Source organism: Paroedura picta, chromosome 10, assembly GCF_049243985.1.
Source record: "Paroedura picta isolate Pp20150507F chromosome 10, Ppicta_v3.0, whole genome shotgun sequence".
Taxonomy (NCBI): domain Eukaryota; kingdom Metazoa; phylum Chordata; class Lepidosauria; order Squamata; family Gekkonidae; genus Paroedura; species Paroedura picta.
In genome coordinates, this window is record NC_135378.1 from 84,571,460 (window position 1) to 84,596,959 (window position 25,500).

General features: G+C 50.2%; 2 protein-coding genes across 4 annotated transcripts in view; one reads left to right on the forward strand and one right to left on the reverse strand.

Moving 5' to 3' along the window:
• Window positions 1–6,595, forward strand: part of RNF24 (ring finger protein 24) — a 46,118-nt gene extending 39,523 nt beyond the window's left edge. Inside the window, 2 exon segments of the mRNA XM_077301183.1 lie at window positions 1,120–1,199; window positions 2,170–6,595. Of these exon segments, the coding sequence (XP_077157298.1) occupies window positions 1,120–1,199; window positions 2,170–2,311 (222 nt within the window). The 3' untranslated portion in view covers window positions 2,312–6,595.
• A 5,097-nt stretch (window positions 6,596–11,692) lies between these two features.
• On the reverse strand, window positions 11,693–25,284 carry PANK2 (pantothenate kinase 2). Of its 3 annotated transcripts, XM_077301190.1 has the most exons (7): window positions 24,970–25,278; window positions 20,349–20,701; window positions 18,157–18,410; window positions 17,494–17,670; window positions 15,971–16,094; window positions 13,787–13,912; window positions 11,721–12,296 (listed from the first exon to the last, which is right to left on the reverse strand). In XM_077301190.1, exons 1-7 carry the CDS (start codon window positions 25,172–25,174, stop codon window positions 12,177–12,179), a joined length of 1,359 nt encoding a protein of 452 aa, XP_077157305.1. In that variant the 5' UTR covers window positions 25,175–25,278; the 3' UTR covers window positions 11,721–12,176. The 3 variants fall into 3 exon arrangements, with proteins under 3 accessions (XP_077157306.1, XP_077157305.1, XP_077157307.1); XM_077301191.1 differs by lacking the exon at window positions 17,494–17,670 and having other exon boundaries at window positions 11,693–12,296; window positions 24,970–25,284; XM_077301192.1 differs by lacking the exon at window positions 24,970–25,278 and having other exon boundaries at window positions 11,726–12,296; window positions 20,492–20,691.
• Between the last annotated feature and the right edge of the window lie 216 nt (window positions 25,285–25,500).

Here is a 25,500-nt window from a genome sequence, read left to right on the forward strand (position 1 = left end):
CCACCAATATCCGTTGGCCACTAACATCCCTTGGCTCAATGAAATGTGAGCCCGGTCGGTTGGCTGGTGACCCTATATCCCACTCCGGCCAGAAACCTCTGAGCTCTATAATAGCTAAAATCTTTCTTGGTTCTCTTGTGTGTGTGTGGGCGGGCCTTGGTGCTAGCAGCCTTGATCCAGTGACTGGCAGAGACTAAATTTAAATTTTGGGACATTGGAGAGGTGGAGGGAGGGGAGGAGCCTGGCTCTGGCCATGACACCCATGTCTTTAGGATGCTTTAGGATGCTTTGGGCTGATCCTGCGTTGAGCAGGGGGTTGGACTAGATGGCCTGTTTGGCCCCTTCCAACTCTATGGTTCTATGATTCTATGCCTTCAACACCCTGACCCCTACTCTGTTGTGGTGCCGTTGCAAAGAGGACAGGTGAGAGACTGGTTATGCAACCCGGAGGCGCCTGCCCCCACCAAGAGCCACAGAAACGAAGAAGTTATTTATGCAGCTATAAATCCCAGTGTGGGGCAGGAAGGGAAAAGGAGCTTCCCAATGAGGCCTGCAAAGGCTACCCCAGAGAGATATCTCCCCCGAGAGAAGCACTAGCAGAACTTTCACAAGAGCGAAGCTGGCTGAAGCAACCAGTCCAAACACATTGTGACAACGTGCAAGGGTTAGGCATGCGCTTGACTTGACTTGCGGTGAACACAAGCTCCGAAACTCAGTTAATGTTGAAAGCAGGGGTAGTCAACCTGTGGTCCTCCAGATGTCCATGGACTACAATTCCCATGAGCCCCTGCCAGCGAATGCTGGCAGGGGCTCATGGGAATTGTAGTCCATGGGCATCTGGAGGACCACAGGTTGACTACCCCTGTTTTAAAGCCCCTAGCAGTGTGACCACGGAGGTAGACAGAACAGCCTCAGCCTGCCTTCCTAAGTGCTCTCAACGTAGCAGCACGTCTAGCAGAACTTGATTCCCTGTTTAGGGCTGCAGCGCTGATCTTACTTTGATGCAGGAAATGGGAGATTTTCCCCGTCTGCTCGCTCTCGGTTCACAAATGCAGGTGCTTTCCCCCATATCTTTTGCTGACTGTCCTCTCCTCTCTGGTTGCCTTGCTTCTCTTTCAGATCTGTGCTGTTTGTCTGGAGGAATTTAAGCCCAAAGATGAACTGGGGATCTGTCCGTGCAAACATGCCTTCCACAGAAAGTAAGTGCCAGTGCCGTAGATTGCACCAAAAATAATCTTGGCAGTTAATTAACAGCAAGCACCGAGTCATGTCTGACCCTTGGGGTGACGCCCTCTAGCGTTTTCATGGCAGACTCAATACGGGGTGGTTTGCCAGTGCCTTCCCCAGTCATTACCGTTTACCCCCCAGCAAGCTGGGTCCTCATTTTACCGACCTCGGAAGGATGGAAGGCTGAGTCGACCTTGAGCCGGCTGCTGGGATCGAACTCCCAGCCTCATGGGCAAAGCTTTCAGACGGCTGCCTTACCGCTCTGCGCCACAAGAGGCTCATCTATTGGTTCCTTAGATACAAGGTAAAGGTAAAGGTATCCCCTGTGCAAGCACCGGGTCATGTCTGGCCCTTGGGGTGACGCCCTCTAGCGTTTTCATGGCAGACTCAATACAGGGTGGTTTGCCAGTCCCTCCCCCAGTCATTACCGTTTATGTATATATATATATATATATATATACATACACACACACACACGCGTGCCCGTGTGACAAGGTACATTTAAATTAATAAAACTCATAAGACAACCCCATTGTTTTTTAAACGTTCCCACTGAAAAGGGTCCAGGAAGAGAAGGCAACGCAGAGTGCAGAGGGAAAACATTTTCTGATTTATACTTGTAGATGCCTACGCTTTTGGCCCACTGCTTTGTCAGGCTATCAGGAAAGGAACTTCTCTCTCTGTCTCTCTCTCCCTGTCTCTCTCTCCCTGTCTCTCTCTCTCTCTCTCTGTCTCTCTCTCTCTCTCTCTCACACACACACACACACACACACACACTCACTCTTTAAATCTTGCTTTAGTCTAGGCAGGATAAAATAAATTTCACTGAATGAGTTTTAATCAATGAAGGTTTTGGTGTCAGCCCTGGCTCGACGGCTGGTTCCAACTGACCATCTCTCTCTCTGTCTCCCTCTCTCTGTCTCTCTCTCTCTGTCTCTGCAGGTGCCTCATCAAGTGGCTGGAGGTCCGCAAGGTGTGCCCCCTTTGCAACATGCCCGTCCTTCAGCTGGCGCAGCTTCACAGCAAGCAGGACCCCCCCGGTCCCCCCCAGGAGCCCCTGCCTGGCGCAGCAAACCTCGTATAACGTCCCCCGTGCGATGCACCTTCCTGGCACGCTCGGCTGCCCACCGGACTCGCGCAGAGACTTTTCCGCCATCAGACGCGTTTCCCGCGGCCTCGGAGGATCTGCCAGGGTTCCCTTTGTCTCATGAAGGGCCCCTGAGACGCCCTCGGAGGGGAGAAAAGCCGGGCAACGCAGCCGCGTAGCACAAGGCCCACCAGCACAACGGAGAGGCCAATGGGAAGTCAGAGAGCACTTTACGAGCAGGCGCACCCATCCAGGCACCTGCAACTCGCGTAGGGTCAGGAGACACGCAAACCCAAAGCCGTTCAAGGGAGACAGAAGCTGAGATGAGCGGACCCCCCACACGCATGCAGGGGGCAAGTTTGTATTTGCCGCTTGGAACAAAAACGAGACCCCGCGTGCTCTTTGCTGTGCCCCCCCCCCCCGATTCCAGCCCCCCCCCTGGTGGTTACCTCATCCCAAATTGCCAGTGGCCTCTGGAACAGTCAGCAGCGAGGCAGGATCTGGTTGCTGTTGGATCCCAGATCCCTGTCGGCATTCTTCCTCTCGGGGTGAGGTGCAACAGCAAAAGTCTCCTGCAGCCTTGGGGGAAGAGTCCGTGCACATTAGAGACGGTGGCTCAGAGAATCCAACAGGAAGCACAGAAAACATTTTGTTCACACGGTTGGTTGCCCCCCAGTGGCCGGATTGCAACTGTACAGCACTTGAACAGTGGCCGGATTAGAGCCGTATGGCACTTGAACACGCACACCCCAGCCCCTGACTCAACATACACGATCCCTTAAGTGCCCCGAGAGAGAGAGAGAAACACACTTCCTTGGTTATTCGTTGATAGCTTCTTCAGCCGCACGATCCACGGAGTACAACGGGGCCTTGTCAGCATCCCAGGAAAAGGGGCCGCAGACGTTAGGGTTCAACGCCGCGACCGGGGCGTCGGTCTTCATCCCGCAAGACCAATCTGTTTCGAACTACATGCAATGCCAAAATGCATTTCCACGGTCGAGTCTTAAAGCAGTTCTTTCCTCCAGTCGGGTCTCTGTTGGGCTAATGTGGACCTGAATGCTAACCTGCCGTACAGGTGCCTCTTTACCCACCTTTAACAGCGACCAGAGAAGCCCGAAATCTCCCTGGCAGAACTGGACTTTATCGTCTTCCCCCTGACCCCACGTCCTGCATCACCGATCTTTCAGGGTTTATAGCATGATGGTGGAAGGAAGACCGGAATCCCACCCAGTATGTCACCACTGCCACCCTGTGCTAGGTTATAGATCAAAAGAACCACATTTTCTCCAGTTGTACCAAGCAGGGCAGAAGGGTGTTTTGTCATCCCCTTAGAAATACCCTGCCACGTAACTCCATGTCCTCAGCTTTGGTTTGCTTAAAGTCAGATTATCGTCCTGACTTCGGGGCAGGTGGGCTGCAAAGGTCAGCAAAGGGGTGTGTTGCGAATCTGAAAGCCTTTGGGAGTAGCCTACCTCACAGGGTTGTTGGGAGTAGCGATGGGGCAGTCAGGAACGAGTCTTCCTTTTGGGGACAACGGAAAGCATCTTATGCTTCCTCTTTGTGCTGCGGCCGAGAACAAAGGGCTCTTGAACACCCATGAAGCTGCCTTCTGCTGAATCTGATCTCTTGGCCCATCAGAGACAGAATCGCCTACTCAGACTGGCAGCGGCTCTTTGGAGTCTGGGGCAGAGGTCTTTCCCATCCCCTGCTGCCAGATGGTTTAACGGGAGATGTTGGGGATTGAACCAGGGACCTTCTGCTCTGCCACCGAGCCACAGCCCCTCCCCTCTTGTGGCCTCTGATGGCACAAGCCAAGAGCCCTGCTCTAAAAGCCCTGTGCCCACGTTAGCTCCACGAGAATTCAGACTGGCTACTAGTGAATTCACGCCCAAGAGATAACCGTGTAAGTCTGTCTGTAGCGGCAGGAAAGAGCCAAAGGCAAGTAGCACCTTCTAATAAAATTTGTGGCTGGGGAGGAGCTTTGGTGAGTCCTTGCTCACTTCCTCAGATCCAGCAAGAATGTAAGTCCCTCCGTCCTTATATCACAAGGTTGATGGATTTCCATTCTCTTCGGCTAAATGGGGTGCCGTCCCGTGTAGATAAATCAAGATGGGTCGTTGTGTTAGTCTGTTCGTAGCAACAGAAAAGAGCACAAGTCCAGGAGCACCTTCAGGACTAACAAAATTGTGGCAGGGGAGGTAAGTCCCTGCTCACTTCTTCAGATACAGCGAGAACGTGAGTCCCTCTGTCCTTATATCACAAGGCTGATGGGTTTCCATTCTGCACGGCTAAATGAGGTGCCTTCCACGCCAGAGATTTCTGTGCAGAGTCAGGCAATGGGAACCCCCTTCTGTTATCTCTAGCCGTGAAAACCTTACGGGGGAGTCACTGCTAAGTCAGCTGTAACTCTGGCCGCTAGCAGCCGGAGAAGGTCGGTGGCTTGTTCCCAGAGTCGAAAGCACCACGCCTGGTGTGCAAAAAGTGGATCCCGTCTTTAGCAAACTGGTTTTGCAAGTGTTTCGGTTTGCAAAGGCTCTTGCTAAAGAGGTTTGACCGGAAGCGAGCGAGCAGGGCCTGAAAGGAACGCAACAGCCGTTTGTGACGGGGAAGCTGGGATCCTCTCGGGCTCCTTACTCTCTTGCAAACTGGTTTTGAGGGGAGCCGTGCTGGTCTGCAGCAGAACAGTTCGATCCGAGTCCAGTAGCACACCGAAGACTAGGTTTTCAACAAAAAGTCAAAGCTTGTCAAATGTCTGACGCCCTCCAAACCTTTCACCAGCCCATTTCAGCCTTTTGACCATGGAGGTAATGCTGAAATATTTTTCAGGCTTCGAGGTACCAGGAAGTGATGTCAGCTAGTCACGAGTCTCCCCCCCCCCAGGAAGTGAGAGGCACCTCGACTGGCAATGGTTTAAAAGGCCAGGGCCCGCCCCTTCCTGCCCCTTCCAGGCCCGTCATTGGCCACTGTGGGAGGGGGCAAATAGCCTGCTCAAACAAGGGTAGAAATTGGGTTTTTAAAAAATTAAAAACCCCTTTTTCTTTCACAGGGTGGGAGGGCTGCAAATCTGGTTGGCCTTCTGCCGGACTCTGATCCTGACTGTTCTTCTACAGACCACGATAGCTGCCCTCTGAAACAAGTCTCTCTCTCCGGTCTCAAATGTTCCTAAAATGATTGGCCCAGTGCCGGCTGTCCTGGCCAGTTCCCACCCCCGTCTCTCTCTTCTTGATTAGCAAAATATTCGGCATTTTTCCCCATGAGACCGGTCAAGCCATTGTGAAGCTTCCCAGCTCTTGTCCCGGCTTTGCTTGCCAGCGGGCCAGTGAGCTTGCATTTTGGGTATTTAAGGGGCGTTATCGTAACAGAGATTGCCGCCTTGTGACAGATTTTTGGCCAACCGTAAACCTGCCAGGGCCTTCCCAGATTCACCAAAATGTGGGCTTCCCCTCCTAGAAACTTGGCCAACTCTGTTATCTACCTCCGTGGTTTTCTCTTACACCGGTAAGAATGTCTAACCAAAGAAGGAGGACTGTGGTTTTGTTCCCCACTTTTCAGTGCCCGAAGGAGTCTCAAAGCAGCTTACAATCGCCTACCCTTCTTCTCCCCACAACAGACACCCTGTGAGGGAGGTGAGGCTGAGAGAGCTCTAAGAGAACTGGGGAAGGCCCAAGGTCACCCAGCTGGCTGCATGTGGAGGAGGTGGCGGGAATCAAACCCAGTTCTCCCGGTTAGAGTGCCCTTACTCTTAACCACTACGACAAGCTGGCTCCTAAAGGTGAGAGCAGGAAAGTGCAAAAGTCCAGGAGCACCTTCAAGACTAACCGAATTTGCGTCAGGGGGGTGCTTTTGTGAATCACTGCTCACTTCTTCAGACGGCCCACGAAAGCTTCTCCCCTGCCCCAAATCTCGAAGTTGCTCCTGGACTCTTTTCTATTGCTACAGCTGCCGTCCTGATCTAACTCCGCGAAAGACACCACATCCAGCTGTACAGAATCCATCAGGCTTGTGATAGAAGGACAAGAGGGACTCCGATTCTCACTGTATCTGAAGAAGTGAGCACGGACTCATGGAAGTTCCTCCCCTGCCACCTTAAAGACTAAGGTGCTACCGGTTTTCTCTTTTCTACTTGCTGCAGACTGACAAAGCCTAACCCTTCTTGATCTATCTCCAAAGGTGAGAGGTGGAGGTGAGGGTCCCTTATAACTGAATCCTAGAAAAATCAACCTGCCCTTTTGCTGTTCTCAGAATACGGGTCTTCGCTTGCAGGGGTAGTCAACCTGTGGTCCTCCAGAAGTCTATGGACTACAATTCCCACGAGCCCCTGCCAGCGAATGCTGGCAGGGGCTCATGGGAATTGTAGTCCATGGACCTCTGGAGGACCACAGGTTGACTACCCCTGTTTGCTAGCATTGGATTACAAAACTAGAAAATTTGAAAACAGGAAAGCAGAAACCTGGAGGGCTACAGGGAAACTGGAACACCGAGATGCTGGCACCTAACAATTTGGAGTTATTCACCCAGGGCACACAATTAAAATGGATTTGAATTTTTTTTTCACAGTTGTAATATAGCGTAGAAATCTGAATACTTGACAGTTGGGTCGTGGCACGTGCAGGTTTCACGGATGAAAATCCGGATGAGGAAACTTCCTAGGGTTAGAAATCCACGTTTTCCAAGCATCCGTTCCGCTGATGAATCAGAACCGAGATGCTAAGAGCCAACCACTGTGTTATCCTTGTTGGTTGCATATGTCCAAATGTCGACCATTTGCCTAATTCCAGCAGATCTTCCTTTGGGGCTCTTGGTTCTTGTAGTCACTGAAGAGAACGTGGCTGCGGAGAAACCCAGTCTGCCTCAGCGTGGATTGGAATGCCCTTTTCTTCCCCGTATTTGGACTTGCGTAAAAATAAGATGTCCTTGCGTTATTTTTGTAAGTTCCTGGTCCTTATTGTTGCAGAGTGGTGGTTAGACCACCCATCGTCTCTCCGGCGTGTGCAAAAGACGCAGAATGCGATTTCGGAACGGTGCTCCCCTTTCGGAGCACGATTTAGCAACGACGCGCCGTGCCAAGGAGACGGCAGAGAGATTGTTCAGTAGGAGGGTCGTCCTCTGCAACTTTTTTTCTAACTACGGCAATGACTGTTCTTCCCAGCCCTTTTCTAAGAGGGTCGCCTTCCAAGGACTCCGTGGCACGCATTTCAAAGAGCTACTGCTGCCTAGGTCATCTGGGCAACTGTAGACCTCCCCGAACTCGGTTTATCCCCTTCCCTTCCAAACCTCCTTGTGTATAGCGCAGAGACTGGCAAGAAAGTGTTTGCGGAGTCCACGGACCGTCCCGAGTTCGTCGACGCGTCCGTAAATTAAGTCAACGGAATTCGTCAGCAGAGTTATTTTTTTGTAAAAAAGAAAAAGAAAAAAAGAAAGGAAACAAAACTTTTGCTGGGTTTTTATTTTGTAAGCTATATTTTTGTATATTTAATTGCTATTTTAAAAAATAAATCTAATTTACCCTCGCCCCCCCCTTTTTTTTTGTTTTGTTCCTTGGCTAATCGCGGTTCTTTAAAAAAGGCCCTGGGGAGGGCGAGGGAAGGGAATGTCAACGTTTGCATGTGATTTGACTTGAACTGTAAATAAAGTCGGATTTTTGCAAATAAGGATGTGACGTGTTGGTCAGTTGCTGTCCTACGCCCGAATGTGACGCATCTCTGCAGCGGGTCTCTAGCCGTGGTGTGTTAACGGGCAGGGTGCGGAATGTTGAGCATTGCAGTAGCTCCCTGAGCATGAACTGGATCAGGGGTGGTCAAACTGCGGCCCTCCAGATGCCCATGGACTACAATTCCCATAAGCCCCTGCCAGCGCGAACACTAGATACAGCAAATTCTTCAATCAAGAATTCAGTGTGACTGTTTGATGGGGCTGGGCAGTTCCATCTGGTCCCACTAGCGAGGGGCAGCCCTCCAACCAAGGCATCCCAGCACCTCGGTGGGGTGGCACAGGGGCAGCATGGGCAGTGCCTGGGTTCCAGCTTTTCAAGGGTGGTGGGGAATAGAAAAATCTGGAGGGGACCTCAGGGGTCATCCAGTCTGACCTCTGCCCAATGTAAGACATTCGCATCTGTCTCCTTCCCTTAGTGGCCCCCGCTCTATGCCCAGAGGAAGGCCCAAAATAAAACAAAATCCCAAAGCACTCCAGGATCCCAGGCTGTTACGGCCTGGAGGGACATCCCCCCTCAACTGCAACCTGCATGTGAACTGGATCGATCCTAATCAACGTGAGTTCACCTTTTTTTTTGCAGTATCCTTCTTGGGAGATTTATTGATTGCACTCAGGGTCGCACCAGAACTGGGCCCAACTCAGCCCTGGTAACCGACCATCCCAAGAGTCCTTTCCCACGGCCGGGGAGCTAGCTTCTGCCGCTTGCCGTTCCTGGGATCCGCTGAGGCTTAGACGAAAGCCTCTGAAATTAATTGCATCAGAGGAGAGCGGTCTGTGCTCGGAGCTACCGGGAAGCTGCTCTGCAGCCCGACCCAGCCAAGCTTGTCCCCGAGAGACCTCTGGCCTCTTTTGAACCATCGCAAACCTCTCCTTGGTGTCCCGTGAGCCAACTGGGGAGGCTGGCCTGGGTGAGGTCTCCCGGCCTTGTTTGCTCCTGAGGCTGTGTGTTTGGTTTGGCTTTTAAGCGTACCATCCCTCAAAGGTTATTATTTCCTGTCTCCACGAACAAGGTTTTCCAGGGAAACGAAAAGAAGTCCAGGCAAAGAAAAAATGTATCCCCAGCAGAAAGCCATCGCTTTTCCCTTGGGAGCGCCGTAGAGGAGGGCTCCCAAGGTGTCACCCTCGGGCACCATGGCGCTCTGCGATGCCTTCCCTGGCGCCTGCCAAGGGAGCTTAAGAAATTGAGTTGGGGCCAGGTGGGGCATTTGTCCAGCAAGATTTCTGATTGGCCATTGGCTGCTTTTAAAAATGTTGCTTGGGTAGCAGCTGCCACTTCAGCACAAAGATCTTCCTCGGGTGATGGAAGCAGAGCTGCAGCCACCATTTTGGGTCCAGCTCCGCCTCCTGCAGCAGCCATTTTGTAGCTCCGCCCAGACCCCGCGTCAGCATTCCCAAAGTGTCCGCAGGCTGCCGTGGAGGGATTACAGTTCCTGGCTGTTTCCCGGGCATTTAAATAGTGGGTTGACAGGTCTGGCGAGGAGGTCATGGAAATTCACGGATCATGCCCACCTGTTAACACCTACCTTGCTCTTCCCCACTACTTCTGCCGGCCTCCACTGATTAGAAATGACTCTAACTAAAATGTACTGCATCGTTTTGGCATTGATAGTGTCCATATGTTGTGTGTTTTAATGTTGTTCTAAGTTGCCCTGAGCCCTAGAGAAGGCTAGCATATAAATGAGAAACTATAATTATTAATAATTATTATTATTAATAATATTAATACAGGCTGAAAAATGATCCGAATGTTTTCCCAGAAATCCCCTGGCCATTCTGCCTCTGACAGCTCAAAGGCAGGAACATTCTGTGTCAGAGCTGTCTAGTTCTCAGCTCTGAGGATTTCCTCGCACCACTGCAATCCTATGCAGATACGCCTGTCAAAGCCCATTGAGTTCAGTGAGGGTAAACCTGCATCACCCTGGCCTGAATGACCCAGGCTAGCCCCATCTTATCAGCTCTTGGAAGCTGAGCACAGCCAGTCCTGGTTAGTACTTGAGGGATCACTTAATTAGTGTGTGGTCGCTACGCAGAGGCCGGCCCTGGCAAGCCACGTCTGTCCGTCTCTTGCCGTGACATGGATGGCCCAGCGTCGCCTGATGTCGATTCCCCTCTCCCTCGACTCCCTGCCCCCAAGCTAAAGTAGCTGGGCCAAAAATTAAGCCTGCCATATGCACTTCCTAGCGGTTCTATGAGTTGCAGATTAGAAACCTCTTTCCCCTTCTGACTCTTTTGGTACAGGTGAGATCAGAGGAGCTTGACTCGTGCGTTGTTGGGTGTGGCGGTGGCTGAGGACAAATCCATACGACACTCGTTTTGGGAGCTTCGGTACAGCTCAACGTAGCCATGGCTTCTCTTCTAAAAAAAAGGGAAAGGCGGGCAGGTTGCTTGCAGCCGTGTCGTGAGGTCCAAAAAGGAAGGAAAAGAATTCAGGCGCTGGAAGGAACCCCTTGTATGAAGTCGGACTCCATCAGAGACAGACTAGGAGAGTGGTGAAGAGTGGCAGCACGCTGAATGACCTTGGGCCAGCCATGTTCTCTCAGGCTAGCCTACCTCACAGGGTTGTTGTAAGGATCAAATAGGAGAGAATGGGGGGAGCTCCCTTGGGTCCCCGTGGAGAAGAAAAGTGGGTCACAAATGAAGGAAATAAAGAAATAAGATAATCCCTTAACCACCCAGGACGACTCTGGATTTCGATTCGTTTCACCTGATGGGACGGTGCTGCCCTCTAGTGACCATGGCGGGAGCCACACGGAGGTAAATACAGAATACAAATATCCCCTAAGGAAAATGAGCCCTGACAGGCTATTCTGATCCCAGAAGCTAAATCCTGGCTAGGATTTGGATGGGAGATCCCCAAGGAAGTCCAGGGTTGTGAGGCACATCCAGGCAAAGTCAAACCACCCCTGAAGGTATCTTGCCTTAAAAACGCCAGGGGGCAGGTAACCCCAATTCTGCGGTGACATGACAGCAAAAACCCAAGAAATTCTGCTTTATTGCCTTGTTTCTTGGATATTGTGTTCTAATGATTTTTTTTTTAAAAAAACAACCATAATCTGCTTTGAATATCTATGAGAAACACGAGCTATAAATGTCATAACTAGATAAATAATATATTTTGGGAATGTGCTTCTTGGATGCTGCACTATCGTTTTAAATGCTTTAACTCTGAAATAGAGCTTTTCAGTGTCTGAAGTCCTGTACGGCAGAGGGGTAGTCAACGTGTGGTCCTCCAGATGTCCATGGACTACAATTCCCATGAGCCCCTGCCAGCAAACGCAGAATCTCTCCCAATGAGCCACAGCCCCTCTCTATGGCTCTCCAGGGACTTTCCCAACACCTGATCCCTTCAACTGCATGCCAAGCAGATGCTCTCCCACTAAGCCACTGAAGTCTTTCACAGACTATTCACAGGCCTTTTTAAACTGGAGATGTTGGGAATTGAACCTTCTGCATGCCAAGCAGATGCTCTTCCCATGGTCACAAAAAAGAAAAAAAAGAAGTTCCTGAACCTTCATCAGAGAGGAAGTGATAAGAGTCTGGGTACCTGGCTCCTTGCATTCAAAACATTTGTTTCAGGTGACTCCCAAGTAAATCGTCAGGTGTATTTTTCTCAGGACAAGCCCAGCCTCAAATCTGTCTACCCCATTAACATTTCTGATATGTCAAGGGACACACATTTTGGAGTCCACTTTAAGAGAAGACAACTGCCCTTTTTCCTTTTTTTTGTTTTTTGTTTTTTACAAAAGGAGATTTTAATACCTGACCTTTACATTGTCTTATTCTCCACCTCTCACCGGCGTTGTGCAAACTCACACAGCCCTTCACAAAGTCCATACAAAACAGAAAATAAAAATTAGTCCTTCAGAGCGGGAGAAGGGTTTTCATGAGGATCTCTGCCAAGCTAGCTGCGCGCTTTTTCTCCAGTGGCCTCGGAGTTCACGTATTGCAAACCTGGGACTGTCTAAGCACAGAATTTGTACGCTTCGTCCATACACTGACATATAGGTTCCTTACAAGCAAGCTAATATTCAAGTGTAGCCCTAACTTTTTTCTTTTTGGGTTCAACGTTGTCCTTCTCTCCGTTGATTGATGAGATCATGTACAGTTACAGTAACCGTCGGGCAGACGGCTTAGAAATAAAGCTATATTATTATGGATGTTCCCTTTCGCTTCGAGACTCTCTGGCCTGCAGCAACCGGGATTCAGGCTCCATGTTTGGAATCGGCGGATTTAAAAGCTCCAGAAGAGCCCCGACCGCTCCGAAGTAGCCCTGTTGAAAAGAGCGAGAAAAACAGAATTTGATCCTGCGTCCTGCACGCAAATTAAAACACCTTCGTCTTTATCATCTGTTATCATTTTAGGCACAATATTTACAGCCCACCTTTCCCACTGAGACTCAGGAGAGATTACACCAGGGGTAGTCAAACTGCGGCCCTCCAGATGTCCATGGACTACAATTCCCAGGAGCCCCTGCCAGCGAATGCTGGCAGGGGCTTCTGGGAATTGTAGTCCATGGACATCTGGAGGGCCGCAGTTTGACTACCTCTGGATTACACGGTCTATGTTTAAGGAATCTAATAAGCAACGAAATAAAACTAGGGTTACAGAAATCTGAAATAAATAAATCTGAGATTTATTTAGAATATTTCTGCGCTGCCCCTTCAAAGTGGATATATATATATATATATATATATATATATATATATATATATATATATATATATATATATATATATATATAAAGCATCATATATCACAAAAAAGCCTTTTTGGTGGCAGCCCCAAGATGTCCCCAGGAGGGCACATCTGGCTGCCACACTTCTGTTCTTTAAGAGGCAACAGAAGTTGCTTTTATTTAGGACTACATTTGACTGAGTTAGTCCTCATTGAGACTAAGGCATAATTTCTATTCATTATATTTAAATACTCCCCTCCCTTGGGGCTTAGGACAGTGCACAGCAATAGTTCATTACACCAGGGTTAGTCACCCTGTGGTCCTCCAGATGTCCATGGACTACAATTCCCATGAGCCCCTGCCAGCAAACGCTGGCATGGAAATTGTAGTCCATGGACATCTGGAGGACCACAGGTTGACTACCCCTGCATTACACAGCAATAAAAACATGAAGGTTAATTAAAAACTTTAAAACATTAAACATGTATTAAAGGCTTCACAGGACAACCATGCAATTTCTTTAGGATGCAAACGGTCAGCAGTAATTCTTCAGGGGGGGGGTTATCCAGGGGAGGCCCCTATTGATCCATATTTTATAATCATTTTATTTGCAATGTAAGCAGCCACATAACTATTTTAAATAAACAAATTAAATGTGAGAGCTTCTTTTATATACCCTGCTTTTCACTACTAAAGTAGCTTTACAATCACCTTCCCCTCCTCTCCCCACAGCAGACCTCCAGAGAGGTAGGTGGCGCTGAGAGAGCTCTAAGAGAACAGTGACTGGCCCAAGGTCACTCAGCTGGCTGAATGTGGGAGAGCAGGGAATTAACCCGATTCTCCAGATTAGAGCCGGTCGCTCTTATTCCACTGAGGCCTCTGTCCTCCCCAGGCTCTATCCCCAAATCTCCAGGAGCTCCTTAACCTGGATTTGGCAACTGTAACTGGAAGGATGCCAATGTGCATTTCGAGATGATGAAGCCCCCAATCGAGGCAGAAGTAGGGCCCCCTTTCCACATTCCCTGGCGCCCTCCAGAGCTAAGTAGTGCGAACAAAGTGCATCTGTTTAGCGTGGGAGACTCCACCTCGTGTTCCAAGAAGAGGGCCTTCAGCTGGCCCTTGGACCAGTAGTCCAAAGCGTAGGCCAGAAACTTCATGGAGATGGTGTTGATGCGCAGGAAGTTGCCCACAAAAACCACGCGATTAATGTTCTGTGGAAAGGAAGACGCCAATTAGGATCTTCAAGAATCACCCTCGAAAGAACCGAGCTGCTCAAAAACGGTGTCACTTAATCAGATCATGAACCAGCCCCTCCGTGCTGCTCTGGATTGCTGGGACAGCTCTAAGCGGAGCTGCTGAAGCAACCCGTAAGTTTATTAATTAAAACAGGGGTAGTCAACTCGTGGTCCTCCAGATGTTCGCGGACTACAATTCCCATGAGCCCCTGCCATGCTGGCAGGGGCTCATGGGAATTGTAGTCCATGGACATCTGGAGGACCACAGGTTGGCTACCCCTGAATTAAAACATTTATATCCTACCTTTTGAGCCTCTTGTGGCGCAGAGTGGTAAGTCTGAAAGCTTTGCCCATAAGGCTGGGAGTTCAATCCCAGCAGCCGGCTCAAGGTTGACTCAGCCTTCCATCCTTCCGAGGTCGGTAAAATGAGTACCCAGCTTGCTGGGGGGTAAACGGTAATGACTGGGGAAGGCACTGGCAAACCACCCCGTATTGAGTCTGCCATGAAAACGCTAGAGGGCGTCACCCCAAGGGTCAGACATGACTCGGTGCTTGCACAGGGGATACCTTTACCTTTACCTTTATCCTACCTTTCCTTGTGGTTCAAGGCAGCTCACCGTAGTCGTTGAAAACATCCCTGACTACAACCAACCTCCCCCCTCCCCAATACCGCCCTTTAAAAAGATGCCTGCCGTTTCAACCCCCTTGAAAGCCCTGGCAAACAGGCAGGCCTGAGAACACCTCCGGAGGATCTTCAAGGAGGGGTTTCCCTCCTCCTCTCCTCGGGGAGCCCATTCCACAGGGCAGGAGGCACGATGGAAAGGGCCCGGCCTGGGCTTGATGCCGGACGGGTCAGCCTAAGGGGTGGGGCAGCCCACAGATGGCTGCTTGGCGACTGTAGCTGGGGCGTATGGAGGGAGACGGCTCTCCAAAGGTTGCAAAAAGAACACAGTGCCAGAGAAACTGCTTATGGGAGCTATCAGCCCTCTGTCTGAACATTTTAAAATCTGCGGTTTTGAAATCTTTACATTACTCCCTGCCTCTCCTTCCCTAGGCAGCCGTCAGTACAGAGCAGCCGGCTGTGGGGCTGCCAGGAAGGTAGGACCCGTAGTCTGTCTCTACGGTCTAACACTGCATGGCAGCTTTCTCAGTTAGAAAGAGATACCGAAGGGTCTTCCCCCTTCCTATATGAAACATCTCTGGCGGCAGCTTTTATTTGGTTTCAACGAAGACGGTTGCGCCTCCTCTGCGGAACGAGCACCAGCTTTATTTCTTGCTTTCGTTGTGGCTCAGCTTCCCCTGGCGCTCCTCTTCTCATCGGCTAAGCGAGCTGGTGGGCTTTCACCGCAGGGAAGGTGCTCCGCCTGGCCCCCTCCGGATCAGAAGCGCTGCAGCCCACGAGACTGTCCCACAGTGACAAGCGGAGCAGGCCTCGGTGCCTTCATAGCCCTGTACAATGCTGCTTGACATGCTTGCAACAAGGCAGCACTGTAAAGAAGCTGAAGGCGCCGAGTTCAAGAAACGCCCCACGGAAGTCCAGGGCAGATGGAGCGAGAGTCGCCTTTGCACGGGCTGCTCCCCGGTGGGCTTGTGGCTCCCTTCCTCAGCTTGGAAGGTCAATGAGGTTCCCTTTGCCGCCTTCCAACTCAATGATTCTATCTTGGTCCCTTTAAAACACAGAATCATAGAGTGGGAAGGGGCCACACAGGCCGTCTAGTCCAACCCCCTGCTCAACGCAGGATCAGCCCTAAGCATCCTAAAGCATCCAAGAAGAGAGGTAATGCCTCAACCCTGGCTATTAAGTGATCCTGAAGAATCCCAAATATTTGGGGGATTTTTCAAGTTTGGGCATTTTGGAACCTCGAAACCCTTCTCCCCCCCCCCCCCAGCACTGGCTGAATTAATACCCAAAAAACACCCTACTGCTACTTTTTCAACGTGAATGAGCTAAATGGACACCCACATGGAATCACTAACATTGGGCGCATCCTAGAACTGCCGGCCCTGACAGTGGCTTCAACCCTCTTTCCGTACCTCATTCAGGGCGCACATCCGGGCGATGGAGCCGATGTTATTGGTGATGGTGATCAAGGTCGCTCTCGCCAGATCTTCCTTGCTGGCTGCCTCTTGCTTCTCCTTGCTCATCATGTTCCCAAAGCTGGACAGAAAAGTTGGCAAGAACTTTCACCAAAGAGGAGAATGAGACGAAGGTTCATGAACTTACACACGGGAGTATATGGAGTTTGCAGATGCATCAGTGGACTTCATGGAAGGACGAGAACGTGAACCGAGGCCCTAGTCTGAATCTCTAACGGTGGCACCACCCTGGGGCAAATACGGGATCCATCAGGGCTCTTCAGGTAATGCCAACATGAATGCTGTCACCAAACTGCAGTGCCTTGCAGCAGTTTATCTGGCAGGCTTCTCATGTGTGCATGCACACACACACCATTACCTGACCCGAAATCCTGATGCTTGGGGAGGGCAACAGGGGGAGGGCCTCTGGAGTTCTGGCCCCACTGGTGGACCTCCTATTGGCCCCTGGGCTTTGGCCACTGTGTGACACAGAGAGTTGGACTGGATGGACCAATGGCTTGACCAAACAGGGCTTCTCTGTATTCATGGTGCTAGGAGCGGGCAACAATGGGAGGGCTTCTGGAGCTCTGGCCCTGCTGGTGGACCTCCTGATGGACCTTGGGTTTTGGCCACTGTGTGGCACAGAGGGTTTGACTAGATGGGCCATTGACCTGATCCAACAGGGTTTCTCTTATGTTCTTACAGGCTCAGTAAGGTTCCTTATTTAGAAAAAGGGAAGTACGGTGATAGCTAAGGAAGCAGAACCTTAACTGGAGACTCTTAGTCTAGTCTTCACTAGATCTGTCCCGAAACTTCAGGGCAGCTGGCACAGCCGTCTAGAGCAGGGGTAGTCAAACTGCAGCCCTCCAGATGTCCATGGACTGCAATTCCCAGGAGCCCCTGCCAGCATTTGCTGGCAGGGGCTCCTGGGAATTGTAGTCCATGGACATCTGGAGGGCTGCAGTTTGACTACCCCTGGTCTAGAGGGATTAAGCCCAATTCATCCCCACTTGTTGAAACAAACTAAGGGCAAAACTCAACCGCAACAGAGAGCGCTGCTATTTCACTGCTGTGTTTTTAAAATGGAAACTACTCTAAGTGGCCTTGAACTACAAAGAAAGGCGGGAGATAAATGTTTCAGAAACGGCTCCGCCAGTTATATTGGGAACGGAGGGATAAGTCCTGCCCAGGAACTGTGACACCATTCCTAATGGCACCTGGAGAAGATAAGCAACACAGAGAATTCCACTACGGATCTTCTACATCAGGGGTAGTCAACCTGTGGTCCTCCAGATGTTCATGGACTACATTTCCCACGAGCCCCTGCCAGCAAAATGCTGGCAGGGGCTCATGGGAATTGTAGTCCATGGACATCTGGAGGACCACAGGTTGACTACCCTTGTTCTACATCTCATCTGGCTCCCTAACAGAGAAGCTTTCTATCTAATACACTGTGTACCCCCCTTCCCCAAACCCCTTACCTGGATGCTACAGCCCAACCTGGCAGCCCAAATCTCTCGTAGTCGCCCCCGTAAATATCTCGCACCAGCTTGTCCACTTTGGTGCTGTCCCCATGGGAAGCCATTTCAAGAGCCTCTTCGAAGGTGGAGCAGCCGGTCAGAAGGCAGCAGAGGCCGAAAAAGGTTCCTCCCCCCAGGCTGGCAAAGACAGAGGAGAAGACTGAAATAATTCCTGTCCATCAAGGAGAGCTATTGGAAATGCTATCGGAGTGGGGAATATGACAGACTAAGGAGAATTTTTTTTTATCACATCCTGATAGTAAACTGTCATCCTAAGTAATTATAGAGGAGACAAAATAAGGAAAGGCAGGGACTGACAGCATCCCAAACAGCTTATGGCGGGGTGGCCAAATTGTGGCATGCTGGCAGGGGCTCATGGTAATTGTAGTCCATGGACATGCTGGCCGCCTCAGGCTTCAGTAATCACAGAGGCAGCGAAACCGCGCCGAAGCGGCCGAACCATGCCGAAGTGCTCAACCCTATGTACCAACAGTAATTTTGTGGAGCTTTTTGGGGTCTTTTTCATTATTGTCATTTTCTTTACCTTATAAGCCACCCCGAGTTCCACGTGACAGAAAGGCAACTCGCAAACGTTTAGGATAAACGGATTCAGTCCCGTCTCACCTGGTCCCTGAGACCCGCTTGTAATCGTCCTTGGAATACACCGCCAAGATGCTGACCCCGGAGCCGATGTTCACCAGGAGGAGCGGGTACGGATTCTCCAAGTTGAAAGGAAGCTTCTGACATGTTTCGGGGTTGGTCGGGTTCTCAAAGTAGTAGCACTCCGAGTGTCCGTTGAAGCCGACCGAGTCGATGTACAGGACCCCTCTGATGAGGCAGTCGAGTTCATCCAGTTTACAGAGCTGGAGATCTCCCACCTATTTGGAGAAAGCAGCTTTGAAGAGGGCTGGAGGATCCCTTCCTGGAAGGATACAACCACCGCATGCCATGAACACTCACAAAGCTGCCTTCTACTGAATCTGACTCCGTCAAAGTCAGCATTGTCTACTCAGGCTGGCAGGGACTCTGACCAAGGCCTTCTGCATGACCTGATCCTTTAAATTGGAGAGGCCAGAAATTGAACTTTGAACCTTCTACCTGCAAAGCAGAGCCACAGTCCCTCCCTGGAATAAAAGCATGAACAAACATGGCATCACCTTGTATTGAATCAGCCCACCGAGGTCTTTATTGCCTATTAAGACTGGCACAGCCCTTATAGTAAGGGTGGTCAACCTGTGGTCCTCCAGATGTCCATGGACTACAATTCCCATGAGCCCCTGCCAGCAAATGCTGGCAGGGGCTCATGGGAATTGTAGTCCATGGACATCTGGAGGACCACAGTTTGACTACCCCTGCCTTATAGGGTCTCAAGTGAGAGTTGTTCACATCACCTACTGCCTGATCCCTTAGAAACTGGAGCTGCCGGGGATTGAACCTGGGGTCTTCGGCACACCAAACAGAGGCTCTTCCACTGAGGCACAACCCCCCCTTCCCCTCTCTTCTTCCTCTCACTCTGGGACAAAGCCTTATTTATTGCAAGGGAAATCTCTGAAGTTGTGGTATCGGGAATGACAAACCTTTCTAGTTCAATAGCGTTAGCATGAGCGTGAACAGCCCAATCGAAATGCAGAGTCAAGATAAAGCTAGGAAGCTTGAGTCAGAGCCTGAAGCCAGAGGAGCTGTACGTAAGAAAACTCAAACGTAGGATCCAGCCCAGGGGCTGACGGCATTACGAGGGCCGAAGTGTGCCACTTTTCCAAGTGAAAAAGGATCGGTGACACGTCAGATCCCATAATCTACACTGAAATGGAAGGCAGGCAAGCAAGCCAGGCCAAAGAGCAACAGCGGCCACAGAGATGATGGAGAAGTACCCTTTGGGGACCCACAACAGACTCACCCCTCCACACACACACACACACACACACACACACACAACTGGTCTTTGGTTAATTACAAGAGCTGCAAGTCACAGTTCCAGGTTTCACAACTCTCTGAGAAAATGGTTTATTTTTTAAATTTAAACTTTTATTCTGCCCTACCTCCAACAGACGCACTGGAACTTACAGATTTACTGCCTTTGAACATGGAGGTTTCCTTTGGTCACCGTGGCTAGCAGCCACCGATAGACCTTTCCTACATGAATCTGTCCAATCCCTGTTTAAAGCCATCTATGCCTGTGGCCATCACTATATCCTCTGGCACAGAATGCCACATTTTTAATCACTCTCTGGGTAAAGAAGTGCTTTCTTTTCTCTCTCCTGAACAGCGGCAGGCCTTATAGAGAATGCCAGGATGGGATCAAGTAATGTCACCTCTACGATGTGAAGAAAACCACGAAATTGTCAAATTGCGTCTGGTCCTTCATCGCTTGCAAATATAAAATTAGATCTGATGGGATCTCATTTTGTGTCCTCCGCAACTGCAAATGGTAATATCACAAGGATCTATAACAGAGGAGGCCAAACCGTGGCTTTCCAGATGCCCATGGACTACAATTCCCATGAGCCCCTGCCCGCATGAATGTGGCCACCCCTGATCCGGACGGTTATTTTCATTCTGTGTTCTTTTTGTGCAATCTGACTATAGCTACGAGTGCCCACCAGCCTCAATCAGATGCCCTCGAGTTCTAGGGTTGGGGGAGAGGGGGGAAATGTCCTCTCTCGTCAATGTTCTCCGCTCCCTGCATTATGCGCCCCTAAAAAGCGTTATGACAGAGAGCCGCTGCAGAGCGGCTGAGGCAGACTCCGGCTCTGTCTGGCAAGCTCTGACCATGTGCTACTGCAGCTTAAGGGGGAGATAAGCCAAAAATTGCCTACTGTGAGAAAGTCCTGCTCAAATTTATACGCTCCGCCTCCCGTGGCACATAAGGTGGTGTGGAGGCTCGAGAAGTGCTTTTCGCTGCCCATCTGTATAAAAGCAGGCATGTCATGAGTAGGAAAGCGTATAAAGTGGAGATTGCCTTTGCGTCCACACAGCGTAAGGTCCTTTAGCTCAAGGTGGACGTCCCGAATGCCTGTGGCCCCGTAGGCGGTGTTGGAGGTCAGGTACTTCCGGATGCTTTTCAGGTTCTCTACTTCCTCCTCCTCTTCCTCGGTGGTAATATCCTTCGGCTCAAAATAAACAAGCTTGACCAAGGTCCCTCCGATATCCAAGCCAAACCAGGGGAAAGCTGAACAACAGGGAGAGAAAGGACTGTTATAACGGCAGCTGGGCCTCTTATAGACATATTATACGCATACATATTGATGCTTTTGTGTTCTTTGTGCACTCAAGGCAGACTACAGCAGTGAGCCGATACACTTTACATAGAATCATAGAATCATAGAGTTGGAAGGGGCCATAGAGGCCATCTAGTCCAACCCCCTGCTCAACGCAGGATCAGCCCAAAGCATCCTAAAGCATCCAAGAAAAGTGTGTATCCAACCTTTGCTTGAAGACTGCCAGTGAGGGGGAGCTCACCACCTCCTTAGGCAGCCTATTCCACTGCTGAACTACAGATGGGGACATTCCATAAACCATACAGTAGGATTAAGGCTGTAGAATCAAACAGAGGAGTCTCAAAGTGGCTGACAATCACCTTTTCTTCCTCTCCCCACAACAGACACTCTGTGAGGTAGGTAGGGCCAATGAAGCTCTGACAGAACAGCTCTAACGGGACTGTGACTAGCCCCGGATGCATGAGGAGGAGTGGGGAATCAAATCCACATCTCCAGATTAGAGGCAGCCACTCTTAACCCTGACACCACAATGGTTCCCTACAAACAGAACTGGAGCAAAGCATCCGCATTAATATGACATGTTAAATCAGGGGTAGTCAAACTGCGGCCCTCCAGATGCCCATGGACTACAATTCCCATGAGCCCCTGCCAGCGAATGTATTTGCTGGCAAGGGCTCATGGGAATTGTAACCCATGGACATCTGGAGGGCCGCAGTCTGACTACCCCTGTGTTAAATGATGCAAAATTTCACAGCAGGACCCTCGTTTCAGCAAGCTGGACATAGTGATGGAGACCGCTTTGTGAATCATTCATTGCAGTATAACCACATCGCCAGAGTAGAAAAGCCCTCCCAGATAATTCAATCAATCAATCAATCAAAGTTTATTACAGTCGTTCAGACCGAGTTATATGAAGCCGATACATAAGAGAACCAAAAGAATATGGTCATTTAATGTAATACAATTTAAAACGGATAATTCAGTTTGGCATAGTTTATGAAAAGCTATGAGAGTTCATCAGTAGACCAGACGCTGGCTACAAGCGGTCGCATGTAGTTCTACAAGAATAGATGCTGTGTTTTGTTTTGTTTTTTTGTACCCTGCTTTTTACTACCCAAAGGAGCGGCTTACAATCAGGGACCCCTCCTCTCCCCATAACTGACACCCTGTGAGGCAGGTGGGGCTAAGAGAGCTCTGAGAGAACTGGGACTAGCCCTAAGTCACCTAGCTGGCTGCACGTGGAAGACGAGTACGGAATCCAACTTGCTTCTCCAGGCGGGAGGCCACCCCTTCTTAACCACGACAATCAGAACTCTGGTTGCTTTTTAGGCACTGTGGGTCAGTGGTCAGGGGACGGGGCGGAGATGGGAAAGTCTCTGGTTCTGCTCCCCATTCAGCCACAAAGCTCGGTGGGTGACTCTAGGCAACTCCGTGTCTCTGAGCCTAACCTACCTCACTGGGTTGTTGGGAGGAAAAATGGAAGTCACGTATGTTGTCCTGAGCATCATCAGATATACAATAAAACATATCAGTTTTAATCCCATGTATCTTAATAGCTATCAGACATGGGGGAAGAGGGTACTTTGACCTGATAGCTACTAAGGTGGTAATATCCCCACTTTCTCTGCCAGCACAAACAGAACAGCAGCCAAAGTGGAGTTCAAACAACATTGGTTTCTAGCCATACAGGGATTCACAAGCTTTCCTCCAAAAGTATGGCAGCAGTTAAATCACTGGCCTTCCTTGCAGCTTTCTGGATGCTACGTCGGAACAGCTCTAAAAAGAACAGCTCCATCCGTCACTAACCCTTCCCCGGGCTCATGAGTTGCATTTAGATCTGTAACTGCATAGAGAAAGTCAGAGTCCAATAGCACTTTTAAGACCAACAAAGATTTATTATGAATAAATCTTTGTTGGTCTTAAAGGTGCTATTAGACTCTATTAGACTCTGATTTTATTGTGCTACTTCAGATCAACACGGCTACTCATTTGAATCTATCTGCATGGAGGAAGGTAGGCCGAGGACCACAACACAGCTTCCTCTTTCTCTCTAGAACTACAGCAGATCCAAAAAGTGCTGCCAAAACCATGGAAGTTACTGGAAGAAAAAAAAAGCTCTGTTCAACCAGCATTTTCATCACGTGACTATAAATATGCATCTGCAAGACAGCATCTGTACAGAGGGGAGAGGCAAAAGGTGGAAAGCACACATGTGAGTCAACCAAAAGAGATGCTGTGCTCTATACTAGAACAAAGGGTTCAAATGTTGTGTTTTAAGGACAAGAAGATTGCAAAGTCCACGGCTATGCAAAGTGCTTATTGGATGTGCTCAAATATGCGCTGTGTTTCTGTTCTGTCAAATGGCGCACTGGAAGTTTGGCATAAAAATGAAGGGCACTCAAACAAGTTAATAAAACCCAAGCTGTGACATTTCCCAGCCTGCTTAAAAAAAAAAAAAAAGCCTTGCTTGATTCATCAACAGCCTAACATTCTGGCTGCTCGTGGGGGCGGACGAGAGAAAGCCACATAACAGGATGCCACCCGGCCCTTTCAAGAGCACGATCTTTGCAGTAAACAGACACCCTTCCTTTTCCATCTTCTCTTATCTGAATTTCGGTATTGTCTGCAATTGCGCAACAAAGCCGACCTCCCAAAACCGCTTCTTCCCCCTCTGCCTCTTCTCTTCCTTCTTTAAACTCCTCCAGTTCAGTCCCTTTGCTGAGGTCCGGACCCACAATTACGCATCTATTCAACCTGCACATCTTACTTCCGCCGTGCTATGCACCCACCTCGGTCCCAAAGACTCCCTGAGGAGTCAAGGCCCAGATACATCCACATTAATTAAATCACAGCGGCTTCATTTGAGAACGTACACATACTCCAGAGCTGCAATACCCTGGTTTTATAAAAGCCACAAAGTGGCCCACACGATTCAAGACTCCTGAGTCCACTGTGACAGGGTCTCACCACTGGATCACCACCTCTTGAGAACAAAAGTCGGAATTTTTCAGAACGTTTCAACTGTATCAGCTTGCAGGGGTAGTCAAACTGCGTCCCTCCAGATGTCCATGGACTACAATTCTCATGGGAATTGTAGTCCATGGACATCTGGAGGGACGCAGTTTGACTACCCTTGATATAAAGGCTTTACAATAACGACACACAGGGATCAAACCGAGGCCTTGTAGGGCTGCCCTCTTGGTTCTTTGCCGCTGGCACAGGGAATCTCAGCCTGACAAATGTCATGGGCAAGAAAAGCCCTTGCACAGAGGAGGCTTATGCCAATTGCCCCCTACAGGGCACCCATGCACGTCCACCAACACCTTTCCTGGCACTGCCAAGAATTTCAAGAAAATGGGTGCGGCTTATAGTGTTACCTGTATTGACTTATATACTGCATAATCTGTCTTGAGTCTCTGAGAGAAAGGTGGCCTACACTCAAGCCAAAGGTCTTTCAACATGCTCATAACTCCGCTTTCTGCACTAGAAAAGACCAATTTATTATCTGCATTCAAGGAAGGCTTGTAAAATAACTTAATTTCAATTTGGTGGAGGGGAAAATGTTTTTGGAGGTTCTACTGGTGTCGTGCCCCCTTTAATATTAAAAAATTGACAAGTATTTAAAGTCAGTAATTGTATGTGCACATATATATAAAGGTAAACACGGATATATATAATAAATATAAAGGTAAAGGTAAAGGTATCCCCTGTGCAAGCACCGAGTCATGTCTGACCCTTGGGGTGACGCCCTCCAGCGTTTTCATGGCAGACTCAATACGGGGTGGTTTGCCAGTGCCTTCCCCAGTCATTATAAATAAATATATGTACACGCAATTATTTAAAATATACTTGTACTATTTAGTATAGTAAAATATAGCATTATATATATTCATAATTTTATATATATCCACACACACATTACTGATTACACACACTGCATTACTGAGGGAGGAGTTGAACCTGGGTCTTTACTAATATATGCATATATACACACACACACAACGACCCAGTGAGGTTGGGTGAGCTGAAAGAAAGGGGGGGTTGAGATCTGAGAAGGCAGAATTTGAACACAGGTTCCCCCCCTTCCACCCCCGTCCAGCCCATTGGCTGCAGAAAGGCGACAGCCAGCCGCTGCGACCAATCGCCCTCCGGGCAGCTGGGCCCGCCCCCTCCCTCCCTCCGTCCGTCCCTCGCCCGACGCCCCCTGGCGGCCACTCACGGGGGCGGTTCTTGCGCAGGGAGTCGAGGCGCGGGCGGGGGGCGGGGCGCTCCCTCTCTCGGGCCGCCGCGGCCTCCGCCCGCCCAGCCCCTCCGCCTCGCCGGCGCCCGCTGGGGAGGGCCGGGCTGGGTCCTCGGCGCGGCCGTTGGTCGGGGGCGGCCGCCTCAGCTTTCTCCTCGCCGCCTCCGTTCTGCAGCGGCTCCATCCTCCGCAGCGCCGCCCGGCCCCATTCGCCGCCGCGACAGGCGCCGAGGGAAGCACTGCGCCTGCGCCGGACCCCCTCGCCGCTCGCTCCTCAGCAGGAGCGGAAAGGCGTTGCCCTCAAGCCTCGGCCACTCGGCGCCGCCCTCCGGTAGAGCGACGGGGGCACCGGCCAATGAGGACGGCGGAAGAGAAAAGGGCGTGGGCGGGAAGGACAAAGCCTTCCAATCAGCGCCGCGCGGGGACGGAGATTGGCACTTAAAAAAAAAAACCCACGGAGCTGTTGAGGGCGATTAGGCCTAAAGGGGCGGGTCGCCGCTGAGAACCGCT